The sequence below is a fragment of the Taudactylus pleione genome, unplaced genomic scaffold (genome assembly GCF_031769625.1).
Source record: "Taudactylus pleione unplaced genomic scaffold, aTauple2 ptg000105l, whole genome shotgun sequence".
Taxonomy (NCBI): Eukaryota; Metazoa; Chordata; class Amphibia; order Anura; family Myobatrachidae; genus Taudactylus; species Taudactylus pleione.
In genome coordinates, this window is record NW_028284507.1 from 58,652 (window position 1) to 74,312 (window position 15,661).

The window sequence follows — 15,661 nt, forward strand, 5'->3', positions numbered from 1 at the left end:
GAACAAAGTTGTTCACAGACATATTGTGTGTACACACCCACCAATGCACTCGCAATATATTGTTTGTCGTTAGAATGAGCAATATATCACCAAGTGTGTACCCAGCATTATATGTCAGAGTAACTGGGGAAAAATAACATTAACCAGCCTAACAACACTAGTTTTTTGTTATACCCCTTTTCCACTGCTGCTAAAACCAGGGTTATTGCCAGGTCAACCCCAGTCGCAGCTCAGTGGAAATGGCTCTTAGAAAAAAATCCCATGTCAACTGACCAGCATTCCTTCCCGGGTCTCAAACAGGGTTTTACATGGAAAAGACCCGAATGAGGTTCAGTCGAAATGGGTATCCAGGGTCATCCGATCCAGGACCCATTCACAACATAGGGAGAGCCGCATTCCCGGCACTTGGAGATGATATAAACACCAAGCGCCAGCCGAGGTACGCTCCGGCAATAGCCCGGGTCTGCAGTGTAAATGAGGCTCAAGCCCTAGCTGGTCCCAGGATTTTGATGGAAAAGTGGTGTAAGTAGCTATGTGCCCTGTACATATTTGCATAAATTAATGGAGAAATTGGAATTATACACTAAAAGTACCATTCATAAAGTTTTCTGAAGTAGTGAAATGTTTTATATTCTGTTCCTTTATCTTATGATGTTTAAGATTTTTTTTATATTTTAGAATATGGTGAGGTCTGAGCTATGTTAAGAGTGACTAAGGATAGTGTTATACACTTATTGTGTAAGATGATATGACTGCCTCAAGGAGACTTTATTCATAACCAACTCTGTGGATGAAATACAACAGCTGACAAATGGCAACTCCTTCAGCACTTACTGAGTATGGGATTGTAAAACGGTTTCTCATTGTTATACTCTTCCAGGCATATGACAAGGAGAGACAGAAACTGGCTGCAGTTAAAGTTCTTGAAATTCCATCTGAAGATGCTTTGGAGGATCATGTGGCCGAAATTAATATTCTGGGGCAATGTCAGCACCCCAACATCCTCAAACTTCTTGAGTCAGCTTACTGGGGCCGACAACTCTGGGTAAGAGGGATGGACAATGCATTACTCATGTGCCAATATTGATATAATGCTTGCATAGAATGAGCAAGACTGAACACAGGGTGCAGAGGGAGCGTGTACAAACATATAGGACAGTAAACAGTGTTGATGATGGTCATTCAGGACTAGCATCACAGAGTACAGGAACATAGATGACTACCAGCAAATGGGAGTATGTACATAAAGGACTGGCAGCTGATGGTACAGTGGAGCAGGTGCATACAGGACTGGCAGCTGAGGGTAGAATGGGAGTAGGTACATACAGAACTGGCAGCAGCTGGTACAATGGGAGCAGATGCATATAGGGCTGGCAGCAGAGGATACAGTGTGGGTGCAAGTACATACAGGACTGGCAGCAGAAGGTACAGTGGGAGCAGGTGTATATCCAACTGGAAGCATAGGGTACAGTGGGAGCAGGTGCATACAATACTGGCAGCAGAGGGCACAAGTGCATACACTACTAGCAGCATAGAGTACAGTGGGAGCAGGTGCGTATAATACTGGCAGCAGAGGGCACAAGTGCATACAATACTGGCAGCAGAGGGCACAAGTGCATACACTACTAGCAGCATAGAGTACAGTGGGAGCAGGTGCATTCAAAACTGGCAGTAGTAAGGACAAGTACATACTGGACAGGCAGCAGAGGTTACAGGTATAACAAGTAGCTGGTTTTAAATTTTTATTATGTTGGTTAGCAGGGGCATAATTAGGTAATTGAAGGCCCTATAGCAAAAGTTTGTAAGGGCCCCTACAGTATGTAGCAACTAATGGTGAAAAAATTTATATAAACACATGTAACTTTGACAAGGAAGATGAGCCCCGCTCAGCTATGGGCCCCATAGCAGCTGCACACCTTGCACCTATGGTAGTTACACCCATGTTGGTTAGTAGTGGGTAGAGAGGGAGCTGAGAAATCCATGACTGGCAGAAGAGTATATGAGAGAGCTGGTAATTCTTGCCTGTAAGAAGTAGGTAGAGAGGGAGCTGGTACATATATAACTGGCAGCTGTTGTTTCTCTCTTTCTCAGATTGTGGTAGAGTTCTGTGCTGGAGGAGCACTTGATGGCGTTATGATGGGTCAGTACCAAACATGAGCAATATTTTGTGTGTGGGCTAAAAGTCTCAGACAATGTTTCTCTGCAATTACTTATATGTAATATCCTTACAAACATGCAGAACTGGGACATGGCCTTGCAGAATGCCAGATCCGTGTGGTCTGTTTGCAGACGCTCCTTGGTCTCCAGTATTTGCACGTGCACAAAATTATCCACAGGGACCTGAAGGCCGGGAACATCTTGCTCACACAACACGGAGACATCCGTCTGGGTCAGTGTAATTACGGTCTAGAATTTCTACTTGTCTCTCATGATCTTCAGCTCTGTATTGCATTTTGAATTAATATCTGTGGTACAGTCTTTCAAATGTCTCACATGCTGCTATGTTATAGCAAGATTCCTGCATGACAAATACTGTGGTAGGTCTGAACCAACAACTAACCAACCAAATAACTAATTCTGCAGCAGTTATGAAAACCTTGAAAACCCAATACCTAAGTCAATGGACTTTTGGCATTTCCACATATCTTGGCAGATTCAGTCAAATAATAAATGGATTACTCCCCTATCACCATTCCACCACTTCATGGGCTCTTTGCCTTGGGATCACCATTGCAATTTCACCATTGCCTGTGACTGCTATTTCACAGGCTGCAGGACCACAGACCATGCTGATTTTAGGTATACGGTGAATGTAGCTGCTGACTGGATGGCATAGGCCTGGTCTAATCTTGTACAACACACATCTATTTTCCATAGTAGCTCAATACTTGCATTCCTAAGGCCTTGGATCCAAAGCATTAACCAATTTTCCTAAGATAAGGAATTTGCTTGTCTGCCCACAGGATTCAGTCTATATGGGTGCTTATTGTAAGTACAGTGCAATAGGCAAAGCGGCTGGATCAAGAGCAGGGTAAGAGTTCCAAGTGTTTAAAGAGATACATTCTCTTTATTAAAGGTAGGAGTGGGGTATGTGTCACTGTCTGGGGCAGATAGTAACAGAAGACGGACAGGATATGCTATCAGATAGTAGAGATCCCCACTCCCTAATGTGTCATTTGACTGATAACAAAGTTGCTCTTCATTAAGTAACTCCATACAACCATATGGGTAGCACAAAATTAATATATTCCCAAAGTGAATTCTCTATTTCATCCAGACCACCCATAATATCTTATGAGAGGGATTTCATGAAAGGACAAGATGTGTTTCCAAATAGAGTAGCCTGGCACTTTGTGTGCTCATTCCATTATAACGGCTAAGGGTAATTTGCTGGTGTTCAATAACAAACTTTTCTGAGCTTTCACTGCTCCAAGTGCCCAAAGCATGGGCAGCAACTTGGAGGCTAGAGTGCTAAATTCCCAGTGGAATTAGTTGGTGAGTCACTACACCCCCGGGAGAATGGCTTGTAGCTCATCAAGGCTCAGGGCCTGATTCAGAGATGTACTCTACGTTAACCAGATGGTTACATCTCCCGATGTTTGAGTCTTGCGAATGCGCAAGACTCAATCTGCGCATGTACAGAACAGGTTCTGCGATCTCACTCACAGTTCCTCCAACCCTCTGCCTAATGGACAGGCAGAAGCATTTGGGGGGCAGCGCAGGGACAGCTTGTGTTCCCGGAAACGGCCAGGGTCTGCGTCCATGGATTCCTGCATGTGCTCTAATATATTTTGGATTTCAATGTTCATTTAATGCATATACGAGTGCTACTGTCATTTGTGTCTGTTTTTGCTAGCGGACTTTGGTGTCTCAGCGGTGAACAGCCAGACCCTGCAGCGGCGGAGCTCTTTCATCGGAACTCCTTATTGGTGAGTTCTAGTATAATTAGTCCACAGTGCTTGCAAGCAGCAAATGTGGCCAAAGTTTATTAGTATGTGCTAGGAAGTATCCTGGAAAACATACTTCTAAAGAATTCCAAAGAGTTTTAAATCTTTGAGGAAAAATTATGAAAAAATAACAAAATTAAAAGCAGGGGCATAATAAAATTATTTTTGCAATTCAGAAGAGCTGAATAAACACACTGAATCACTTAAATAGTGTAAACCACTTAATTATTATTAATGATTTGGGACTGAAAAGCCAGCCCACATTTGTACACATATCCAAAGTAAAAATGCACTTTTCCTAGCCACAAAGGGCTCCTTCATTCGATAATAGCTTGCAGTGGTGTCTATGTACTTACACGTATCAAATCCATTAGTAATGGAAGCCAGATGCATGAAGTGGAGCAGTCACAGTTCTAAAAGCAGGCCTGGTAGGTTGTTTAATGCTAGTAGTCTATTTCACAGTTTCTCAAACTCGGTCCTCAGGACCCCAAACAGTGCATGTTTTGCAGGTCTCCTCACATAATTACTAGTGAAATAGTTAGCGGCACCTGTGGATCTTTTAAAACGTCTCAGTGAGTAATGAGTAGATCCTGTGCACCTGCTGTGAGACCTGGAAAACATGAACTGTGTGGGGTCCTGAGGACAGAGTTTCTAGAACCACTGGTCTATTTTAACAAGTGATTGTGCATGATTATCAGTAAGCTGGGTTCCAATCAAAGCACCCACAGATATTGGTTTCAAATTAAAACTACAACATTGAAGAACCACATCTGTATGGTTCTTCATTTTGGTTGAATTAATTTTTAGACCCCACAGTTAGCCGCTTATTATGTATATTTTTGTTCTTTAATTGTTTTTATGCTTTATATTCCTTTATTTGGAGTATATACAGTACTGTATGGAATCGGTACACTCAGAGTTACAGAACTTCCTCATGCATGGTTGCAGGATGGCACCAGAAGTTGTGATGTGTGAGACGTGTAAAGACGCCCCATATGACTACAAGGCTGATATATGGTCTTTAGGCATCACTCTTATTGAGCTGGCTGAGACTCAACCACCAAACCATGAACTGATTCCCACCCGTGTCTTGCTGAAGATTCTCAAGGCTGAACCACCAAATCTGAAGTATCGTCATTTATGGTTAGTCTCCATCTCCCATTAAGGAAATTGCCACAATGGAGTGCTCAAGTGAGCTGTTACATGAATGACATTTAAGAGAGAAAATAGCATGTCATGTTTTCTTTAGTTTCCTTCCATTTGGGATATAGAGGGGATATATCAAGCAGTGCCTGCTCTTCATTTATACCCCTTTTACACCAACTGAATAACCCGGGTTATTGCCGGGTCGACCCGGGTCGATGCTCTGTGTGAACGGCTCCCAGAAAAAATTCCCGGGTTGATTTACCCGGGAATCTTACTCGGGTTGAGAGCAGGGTTGAACACGGGTTGTTCCCGGGTCATGAGGCAGTGTGAACGGGTGCTACCCTGCTTATTTGACCCGGCTAGCTCTGAAAGATGCTGATTGGAGCTTCTGGGGCACAGGCAGGTGATGTAATTTGTCAGTGCCCTGCAGAGAGAGACACACATGAAGCCATCGCTTGCCTGCCTATCCTTCTACACCACAGCAGCCTGACCAGCAGCCACAAAAGCAGGCAGGCACACAGCCTGCCACAGCCAGAACTGCAGGCTGCACCACAGCCTGACCAGCAGCCACAAACACAGGCTAATACACAGCCTGCCACAGCCAGAACAGCAACCTGTAGCAATGCTGTAAGCAGTCCCCACCCCTCTCTTTTGTTGCCTTTTGTGACCTCATCTTTGTCAGCCCTTAAAAAAGTAAATTTTTAATAACATCTATAGGGAAAAGCAGGGATTACCCGGGTTCAGTGTGAACGGGGCAAACCCGGGTCGAATTGCAGTGTGAACGGGGTCTGAAGCCGAGTTCGACCCGGGATTGACCAGTGTTCAAATTCCAGGGTCAGACCCTGGATTTTGGTGTAAAAGGGGTATTACTAAAACAGAGAGTTGTAGTAAATTGAGTGCAATCACAGGAGGGAAAGGTTACCAGTGGAGTACCCGAGGGAACTGTACTTGGACCAGTGCTTTTTAATATCTTTTTTGGTGACATTGCAAATGATATTGAAGAGAAAATATGCCTTTTTGTGGACAACACAAAAGCTAAGCAACAGGGTAGACACACCAGGAGGAGTAAAACAAATGATTGATGAGCAAGGTAGACTAGAGGAATGGTCAAGAACATGGCAACTTTAGTTTAAATGCCAAAAAATACAAAATCATGCACTTGGGTCTCAAAACTCCAAAGGTTAAATACTGACTAAAAAAATAAATATACTAACGGCACTATAATGGACACTACTGAGTAGGAAAAGCATCTAGGCAATGGCATATCTATAATGGGTGCAAGGGGGCCCTTACACGACACACCCTGCACCCACAAATATACTTGGCTCTCCGTTGGCCCGGCACTGGTTGCAAAAACCACAGGAAAATGGCCATGGTGGCCATTTTCCCGGTGATATGTGCGTGCGCAGTAGAGATGTCCTGGGATTGCAGTGCGGGCACCATGTTCCCAGAGACCTACGCAAGCACAAGTCGGGATCTACTGCACCGTTGGAGAGGAGCAGGCCCGATCGAGTCCCCCTTTCTCTTAAACCACCTCTGCATCTAGGAGTCACTATTTCAGGTAATTTAAAGATAGGTGAGCAGCGTAACAAAGCAATCAGAAATGCAAGTCATACGCTCAGTTGCATAGGGAGAGGAATCAGTAGCAATAAGAAAGAAGTAATAATGGCACTGTATAGGTCATTGGTACATCCTCAACAAGAATGCGGTGTTCAGTACATTAGAGACTGTACAAAGAAGGGCAGCCAAAATGGTGAATGGCTACATCACAAAACTTTCCCAGAAAGACTGCAAGACTTTAATATGTATAGTTTCAAGCCGAGATAGTGGAGGGTGGTAGGTTCAGTTGGAAATCTGAGGAAAAATTACTTCACAGAAAGGATAGTGGATAAGTGGAATAGCCTCCCATTAGAGGTGCTAGAGGTTAATACAGTATTGAAATTTAAACATGAGGATATCCTTACAAAGAACTAAGGATCAAATAGGGTTTGAGGTTACCATAAAGTTAAAAAAAGGGGCAGACAAGAAGGACCAAGTGGTTCTTATCTGCTGTCAATTTCTAGTGTAAAAAGTGGAGATGGGTTGGGTACGGGATGCCGGTGTTCGGGATCACAGCGGCCAAAATCCTGACAGGGTTAGGATACAGGCACCTCTCGGTAGGTATCCTAACCCTCCCTCCCTGGTGCCTAAACCTAACCCTCCTCCCGCTACTTACCTTCGGGATGCCAGCACTGGAATTCTGACAGGTGTCGGGATTCCAACATCAGTATTCTAAGCGCCAGCATCTTGACTGGATCCCGTGGAGATGTTTCCCATAGCAACCAATCAGCTTCACGTTAGCATTTCTCAAGTACATTTTATAAAATGTTAGTTAGAAGTTCACGGATTGGTTGCTATTCACACTTTTTTTTTTTATGGGGCGCTCTTATTGGTTTGTATGATTCAGCTAAAATATAACCTTTATTAGTATATTAGTCAATATAAATGAGTCACAATTTTTGGAAAACCTGTTGCTTGCATAACCTACCTATATACTTGATGACTAGTAGGAGTGGCATAATTAGGAAGCCACGTTGTTTATGAGAGAAACTAAACTCACGAAATGTAGTATTTACGGATCTTGCATTTTTGAAACTATATTTTGCTTTGTATACCCAGAGTATAATAATTAATATAGGTTTTCTGCTTCAGGGTCCATAGGGTAACCACAGGATACCTTGGGGTATAGGCGATGACGTCAGGCATCGGACACCACAGAGTTAATTTTCAGCCTCCCAGGATGCACCGGGGTCCCTCTCCTATACCCCGCCCCCGAGCCAAGGCAAATCAGTTTCATGGGTGTCCGGCCAGGAATTGGATCACTTTCACAGAGGAGGGCGAGAAGGCCCCTGAAGTTTCTTTAAATGCAGCTGTGGCTGCACAAGATGAGCTGTACATCATGGACAGTCAGTACTGACGTCCATGCTGTCGCTCCTCCAACCCGCCGGACCAGAACACAAGTACTGATCCGGGGAAGCTGCTAGGTGCCTGGGGTCACCGCTAGCGGTGACCCCGGATTACATGGACTGTGACCGGAATCAAGGGGGCAGTTAAGCGGCGGGGTAAGTCTTTTGGGTCCCCAGGTAGGGGGCTCCCTGGGGACCGGCTGCGCGTGGGGCAAGGTACTGATCCTGCGCCTTCCACTAGACCACCAGGGACAGCGGACCGCGATTGAGCGGTACAGTGCGGCGTCCCAGATATTAATAGCATGCCAGGGGAGAGCGCCTTCCCTGTCTAACAGCCAGCGCCTCCCCCCGCTGCACAGTGCCATTCCACAGCGGTCTGAGCGGGCTGTGTCACCGCTCCTCCTCAGCGGCCATTTTCTCACTGCATGTGCTGGGAATGACAAACGCTGCTGGAAGCTGATACAGGATTGCGATCCGGGTCCCCCTGCATACCTCTCCTCCAGAGTAAGGTCAGAGTATGCTGCACTGTTCCTACCAGGCTCTGTCTCAGCGCTGATAGTGCAGGGAGTCATTTCTGCATTGTATGTGACTTAATGCTAGCGCTGTTGTCTGTACTTTCATTCTGACTGTCAGACATTTTACTATCCCTGTCTTCTCTGCTAAAAAGCCCTTGCAGTGCGGTGCTGCAGGGTTCTCATTGCCTCACAGTAAGCTATATTGTCTGTGAGGGGAGTCACATACACCATGTCTGAGTCGGAGAGTGAACGTGATTTTCCTCTCCAGCTAAGGTGTACCAAATGTAATGTACCAATAGTGGAGAGTGAGGGACATACTGAAGGTGTATGTTGGGCATGTTATATAGTTTCACGCCCGATTAGTCACTGCACCTGTGCAAGAACCGCCCTGGGCCTGTTTTGCTAGGGCACTTACAACCCTGGTGGGTCAGCTGGCGACACCCCCTGCGCTTCCCCTAATGGGGTTATCGCAGCAGTGATTAGGGTCATCACCCATGCAGGGGTTCCCTAGACAGTTGATGGTACCCCAGTGTCTCCCACTGTCACCCCCACAGGTCTCCCAGGAACCTGCGTGGGTAAATTCATTGTCCAATATGGTAAAGCACCTGACAGACGTTTTACAGGGGGAGTCATCATTGCGGCCCGCAAAGCGGCCTTTAGTGTCTCAGATTGCTCATTATGAGGATGACATGACATCTGACGACGGAGAGATTTTTTGACCTCTCAGACCAAGAGCTCTCCCGTACTAGGGAGGTGGAGTCTAAGTCAAAAATGTATATACCTGGCCTTATACGGGCAGTCCGTGCGGCCTTGGTTATTACAGATGATGATCCCCGCGTGGCCAAATCTAAATATGCCTTCTTTAAGGATATTAAGGGTGAGGCCACTGTATTTCCTCTATCTGGCCAGTTAGTAATCATTTGGAGGAGGCGTGGAAAAATCCGGGTGAGCGGTACCAGCGTCAAAAACGTTTGGCTTTTGCATACCCCTTTGCGGATCATTATTTTTCCAAATGGGAAACCCCTCCACAGGTGGATTCTCATTTCACACACCTAGTGAGGAGTGCTACATTGCCCATGCCCTCCTCAAAGGATATCACGGATCGCAAGGTGATACTATGCCTGAAATCCATTTATTCCCTTGCGGTGGGGGGGGCGGACAGACCAGCAATGGCCGTGTGCTGGGTAGCCAGAGCCATGGAGTGTTGGGCTGATAGCTTGGAGATGTCTCTAGACCCTGACTCGTCACCTAAGCAGGTGGAGTTAGTGAGGCAGCCTTGGATATAGGGCTCATCACTTCCAGAATCTCCTCAGTTGCAGTGGCTGCATGCCACACCCTCTGGTTGCGTTCTTGGGAAGCAGATGCAGATTACAAAAAGGGATTGGAATGCTTGCCCTTTAATTGACAGGTCCTGTTTGGCCCTGATCTGGACAAAATTGTGGCCACGCTGGCAGCGGCTAAGTCTGCGTGTCTGCTATCGACGACAGTCCCATCAGGGTCTGGTACTTTGTCCTTTCGGCCCTATAAGGCCCAGGGTAAGTTCAAAGTGCAGTCCTTTCCGAGACAGGCAGGGGGCCAAGAAAACTGCCAAGCCAAAGAAGCAGGCTTGGGGTACAAGACGTCGGACAATAAGCCCTCTGCCTGACGGGACAGGCCTCCCCTTGGTGGACCCCAAAGTGGGAGGCAGACTTCTTCAGTTCGCCCAATGCTGGTGTCTCACAACCGCAGATACTTGGGTAAGAGAAGTGGTCTCTCAGGGGTGCGCCCTCTCCTTTCTGCAGAGGCCTCCCAGTCATTTTTTCACCACGGGCCTTCAGTCAGATCAAGACAAGGCCCAGGAATTCCGGAGGTGATCCACTCTATGCTCCAGGCTGGAGTAATAGTGCCGGTCCCGTTGTCCCAGAGAGGATTGGGTTATTATTCCAAACTCTTTCTGGTAGAGAAACCCAATGGGTCTTACAGGCCCATCCTCAACCTCAAATCACTAAAATTTTTGAGGGTTCCTCGGTTCAGGATGGAGACTCTGCGCGCCATCATTTTGGCGATGGAGCCTGGGGATTTTATGGTGTCGCTGGATATTCAGGATGCCTACCTGCATATTCCTATTGTCTCAGCACACCAGCATTTCCTCAGGTTTGCAGTAAAAGACCAACATTTCCAATTTCAGGCACTGCCCTTTGGTCTGGCCAAAGCACCCCGAGTGTTTACCAAAGTCATGGCAGATCACCTGCGGACACAGGGGGTCCACCTGTTGCCTTATCTGGACGACCTTCTGCTGTTGGCAAGGACTCCAGAGGTTCTTCAGCGCATTCTGCAACTGACAGTCTGTGTTGCAGGCTCACGGCTGGCTGATAAACTGGAAGAAATCATCCCTGGTACCATCTCAGAGATGTTCCATCTCGGAGCTCTGTTGGACTCTCAACGTCAGAGGATCTTTGTAACGGAGGAAAAGAACTCTACATTGCAGGCACGAGTACGCAGTTGCCTGCAGAGTCACCGGGTGTATTCACTCGGCGATGAGGTTACTGGGATCCATGGTGTCCATGTTTGACATGGTGGAGTTTGCCCAGTTTCACACCAGACCTCTGCAGAAGTTGATCCTCTCCAGATTGAATGGGTTGCCCCACTGGATGAAGAAACAGACAATGGTGTTGTCCCCGGAGGTATGTCTGTCGTTAGCCTGGTGGCTGCAGACTACTCACCTGAACAGGGGGCACCCCTTTTGGATTGTGGACTGGGTCCTTCTGATGATGGATGCCAGTCTCCGAGGTTGGGGAGCAGTCTCGGGTCCACTCTTCTTCCAGGAAAGGTGGACGTCAGCAGAATCTGCACTTCCAATAAATATCTTGGAACTAAGGGCAGTATTACGAGCTCTCCAACAAGCAAGACATGTCCTCCACGGAAAACCCGTGCAGGTGCAGTCGGACAATGCCGCTACGGTGGCTTACATAAACTGCCAAGGAGGAACCCGCAGTCAGGCAGCTCTGACAGAGTGTGTCCCGCATTCTAGTGTGGGCAGAAGGCAATCTCACAGCCATCTCGGCAGTGTTCATACCAGGAGTCCGCAACTGGGAAGCAGACTGTCTCAGCCGGCAAGACGTGCATCCAGGAGAATGGTCTCTTCACCAGGTGGTGTTTCAGCTACTGGTAAACAAGTGGGGCCTTCCAGAGATAGATCTCATGGCCTGCCGACACAACAACAATCTTCCTGTGTACGGGTCAGGAACAAGAGACGCAAAGGCACTTCTAGTAGATGCCCTGTCGGTCAGGTAGACCTTCCAGTTTGCGTATCTCTTCCCTCCGTTTTCCCTTCTTCCTCGAGTGATTCGCAAATTCAAGCAAGAAGGCGGCACGCTCCTGCTGATAGTTCCAGCGTGGCCCAGACGGCACTGGTACTCAGATCTCAGGAGCCTATCCATAGACGCTCCGATGCTGTTGCCTCTACGTCCGGACCTGTGAGCTCAAGGTCCTTGCCATCACCCAGACCTGGGCCGTCTGTCTTTGATGGCATGGCTGTTGAGACTGCCCTCTTGAGGTCCAGGGTTTTTTCCAGCTATGTTGTTAACACCATGCTCAGAGCTCGGAAGCCATCTTTTGCAAGAATTTACCACCGAGTGTGGCATACTTTCTTTGAATGGTGTCAACTTAGAGGATATGATCCTCAGGTTTTTGGGATATCCAGGATTTTGGCTTTCCTACAGGTGGGCTTAGATCACGGTCTTCGCCTTGCTTCACTGAAGGTGCAGGTTTCCACCCTCTCAGTGTGGTTTCAGCTTAGGATTGCTACACTTCCTGATGTCCACACCTTCATGCAAGGTGTACTTTGCTTACAGCCTCCCTTTGCTCCACCTGTGGCACCTTGGGACTTGGCTGTGGTCCTTAGTGCTCTCCAAGGACCGCCATTTGAACCACTGGGCTCGGTGGATCTAAAATGGCTCACAGCTAAAACTGTTCCTTCTGGCCATTGCTTCAGCCAGAAGAGTGTCAGATTTGGGGGCTTATGTTGCCCCCCCATTTCTAATTTTTTATAGGGACAGGGCAGTGCTATGCACTCGTCCTGGGTTCCTACCTAAGGTGGTATCTAGTGCCCACATCAATGAGGAAATTATAGAACCGGCCTTCAATGCCCCAGACCTATCTGCTGGTGAGGCCTCCTTGGATGTGGTATGGGCCTTAAGGATTTATGTTGACCATACCAGTTAATTTACGAAATCGGACTCTGTTTGTCCTCTATGGTTTCCATAAGAAGGGTTAGCCTGTCACTAAGCAAACTTTGGCAGGATGGATTCGCATGGTGATTTCTGAGGCTTACATTCATGAGGGCCTGTCTGTACCATCCTCTCTTAAAGCTCACTCTACTCGGTCTGTGGGTCCTTCAGGGGCAGCTCGCTGTGTTGCCTCTGCTGTTCAGCTGTGCAAGGCAGCCACGTGGTCTTCATACCTTTGTGAGGTATTATGCATTTGATACCTTCGCCTCTCAGGATGCTTCCTTCGGGCGGCGGATTCTCCTTACAGCACAGGAACATCCCCAAGGTATCCTGTGGATACCCTATGGACTCTGAAGTAGAAAATAAGAGATATGGTAAGAACTTACCCTTGTTATCTCTATTTCTATGAAGTCCATAGGGTTCCACAGGACTCCCGCCCTGTCGCACCTGTACTGCAGATGGGCTTTGATCTGGTCACCGGTTTTTCCGTCTCCTTCTGGTGAGAATGTGATTCTTGTGTGTTCCAGACTTTCTTCTCTCTCTTTGTTCTCCTCCTCCGGCCTATGGTTGTTACGAAACTGATTTGCCTTGGCTCGGGGGCTGGGTATAGGAGAGGGACCCCGATGCATCCTGGGAGGCTGAAAATTAACTCTGGTGTCCGATGCCTGACGTCATCACCTATACCCCAAGGTATCCCTGTGGAACCCTATGGACTTTGTAGAAATAGAGATAACAAGGGTAAGTTCCATATCTTATTTTTCCAAAAATTGTGACTCATTCATTTTAACGAATATAGGTTATATTTTAGCTTAATCATACAAACCAATAAGAGTGCCCCATATAAAAAAAAGTCTGCTTTCTCTCCTTTTTGTATGAATCTTGTGTATTCTGACTCCAGGGGAGCACCACTAACATTTGTGATTTAATACAGGTTTTCTGTATATTGAATACTTTTAGTTAGGGACGAGCGGGTTCTGATTTTTCCCGCCAAAAATCATGTCTCAGAAAAATGCAAAACGTCATCTTTCATGGACAGTCATTATTTTTCCTGGACTTTTGTCCAGGAATGATGATGTTTGTCCATGAAAGATGACGTTTTGTCTCTTTCCAAGACCCGATTTTTGGCGGGAAAATCCAAACTAATCTGAACCTGCTCATCTCTACTTTTAGTTGGTTTTCCTGTAACAAGTATTTTCGTGGCAATCATAGGCTTATCTATATAGCCCAAGGCTTTTTTTAAATAGCTCTTCTAATGCGGAATAAATTTCTTGTTGTGCGATTGGTTGCTATTGGCAACTTCTCCACTCTTTAAATTGCATCTCCCCCATATTTTCAACTGTTATCTCAAAAAAATGTCTATAGAATTACTTATTGACCTCTGACATTACGTTACGCTGCGGCACTGGCTCAGACGCTGCCCAGCTGAAAAATTACTAAACAACATCATTAGTCCCGAAATCCCGCCAATTTTAGGCCCAAATCTCAGGATCACAAGATTGGCCTCCCAAGTCAGCTCCATTACAGCCAATAACTTTTCTTGGTTGAAGATGTGTGGATCATATTGTGATTTCATTATTTATTTTTTTTTAAACAATTGTTGTTTTCATTCTTTAATCCAAATTAGGTCTCCAGACTTTAAGCATTTCCTAGACAAGTGTTTACACAGAAATCCACAGGAACGACAATCATCCACCGAGCTTCTTGAGGTTAGTTATAGTGGAGTCTCTGTTAGAGTTGGCAGGAATTACATGAAGTCTGATAATTTTTTTCCTCTTAGATGTGCAGATAAATTGCTAATTTCTTCACTTGTCTGTATCTGCCTTTTCTGTTTCTCTTAGCATCCATTTGTGTCCAAGGTTAGTGACAGCACCCCGTTGCGAGAACTGGTGGCTGAGGTTTTGGCAGAAATCACTGAGGAAGATGACAATGAGAGTCTGAGAGATTGTGACTCAGCGGTGAGGAATAGTAACTCTTCCTTTCCTTTATATATAGTATACAAGTACACACTGGTGTCCATCTCTCTTGTGACACCCGACGCGGGCATGTGCGAAGAACGTGCGCCGACAAAAAGGGGGCGTGGCCAGGCAGATGAACCCCCCCCCAGTTTTAGTCACTCAGGGGGTCCTGGAGATGCAGAGTGCCCCCGGAGACCAGTCTGTTTGCAGTGCCGGCTCCCTCACTGTGTCAGAAGAGGAGTACTGCACCTAATATTACAGTGCAGCACCCGGCTCCCGTCACTTAGGTGTCAGCACTTTAGTGTCACCCCTCGGCGGGTGACACCCGGGTGCGGCTCACACCCCCTTGTGACGCCACTGCAAGTACACCATTTATCTTGTGAGAGTTGCGGCTATATTTACTTAAGTGTGGCTTACAAACGTGGAGGTGTTGCCTATAGCAACCAATCAAATTATAGCTGTCATTTTCTAGAATGTACAAGATAAATGATAGCCACAATCTGATTAGTTGCTACAAGCAACACGTCCGCTTTTGTAAATTTACCCATTCGTCACTAACAGCCTTATACACTTGCACAGAATGGCTCTCTCATCCTGTTATTTGGCATCTCATATATATATTGCTTCAACTAGACTTTAAACCTTCTACCACTGACTATGTGGGGTCCTAGAGTACACCTTTAATTGCTTTGTCTTGTTTTTATTATGAAATAAATGTATACATTTTTGAACTACAGCTGAGTCTAATTGGGCAAACAAAACCAAAATCCGTCCCCTGGGTACAGATGATGGGGTGAGTAGTTACTTCCACCTTTTTTGTGGATCTCCTGCTCAGTGACTCTCTCTCTGTGAACTCGTTCCTTCATGGCTAGAACATTCTTTTAAATATTAAGCAATTAAGCTAATTTAAGTCCTTATTGTCTTAACTATTCTATAGTAAGTTAA

The 15,661-nt window shown here is 46.2% G+C and overlaps 1 protein-coding gene across 1 annotated transcript in view; it reads left to right on the forward strand.

Annotated features, from left to right (window-relative positions):
- The window catches only part of LOC148525504 (STE20-like serine/threonine-protein kinase), a 70,476-nt gene that overhangs the window by 30,286 nt on the left and 24,529 nt on the right, over positions 1–15,661 (forward strand). The window contains exons 2-8 of the mRNA XM_088470788.1: positions 881–1,045; positions 2,092–2,140; positions 2,240–2,389; positions 3,857–3,929; positions 4,896–5,090; positions 14,386–14,467; positions 14,600–14,716. Of these exons, the coding sequence (XP_088326914.1) occupies positions 881–1,045; positions 2,092–2,140; positions 2,240–2,389; positions 3,857–3,929; positions 4,896–5,090; positions 14,386–14,467; positions 14,600–14,716 (831 nt within the window). The remainder of the gene's footprint in view (positions 1–880; positions 1,046–2,091; positions 2,141–2,239; positions 2,390–3,856; positions 3,930–4,895; positions 5,091–14,385; positions 14,468–14,599; positions 14,717–15,661) is intronic.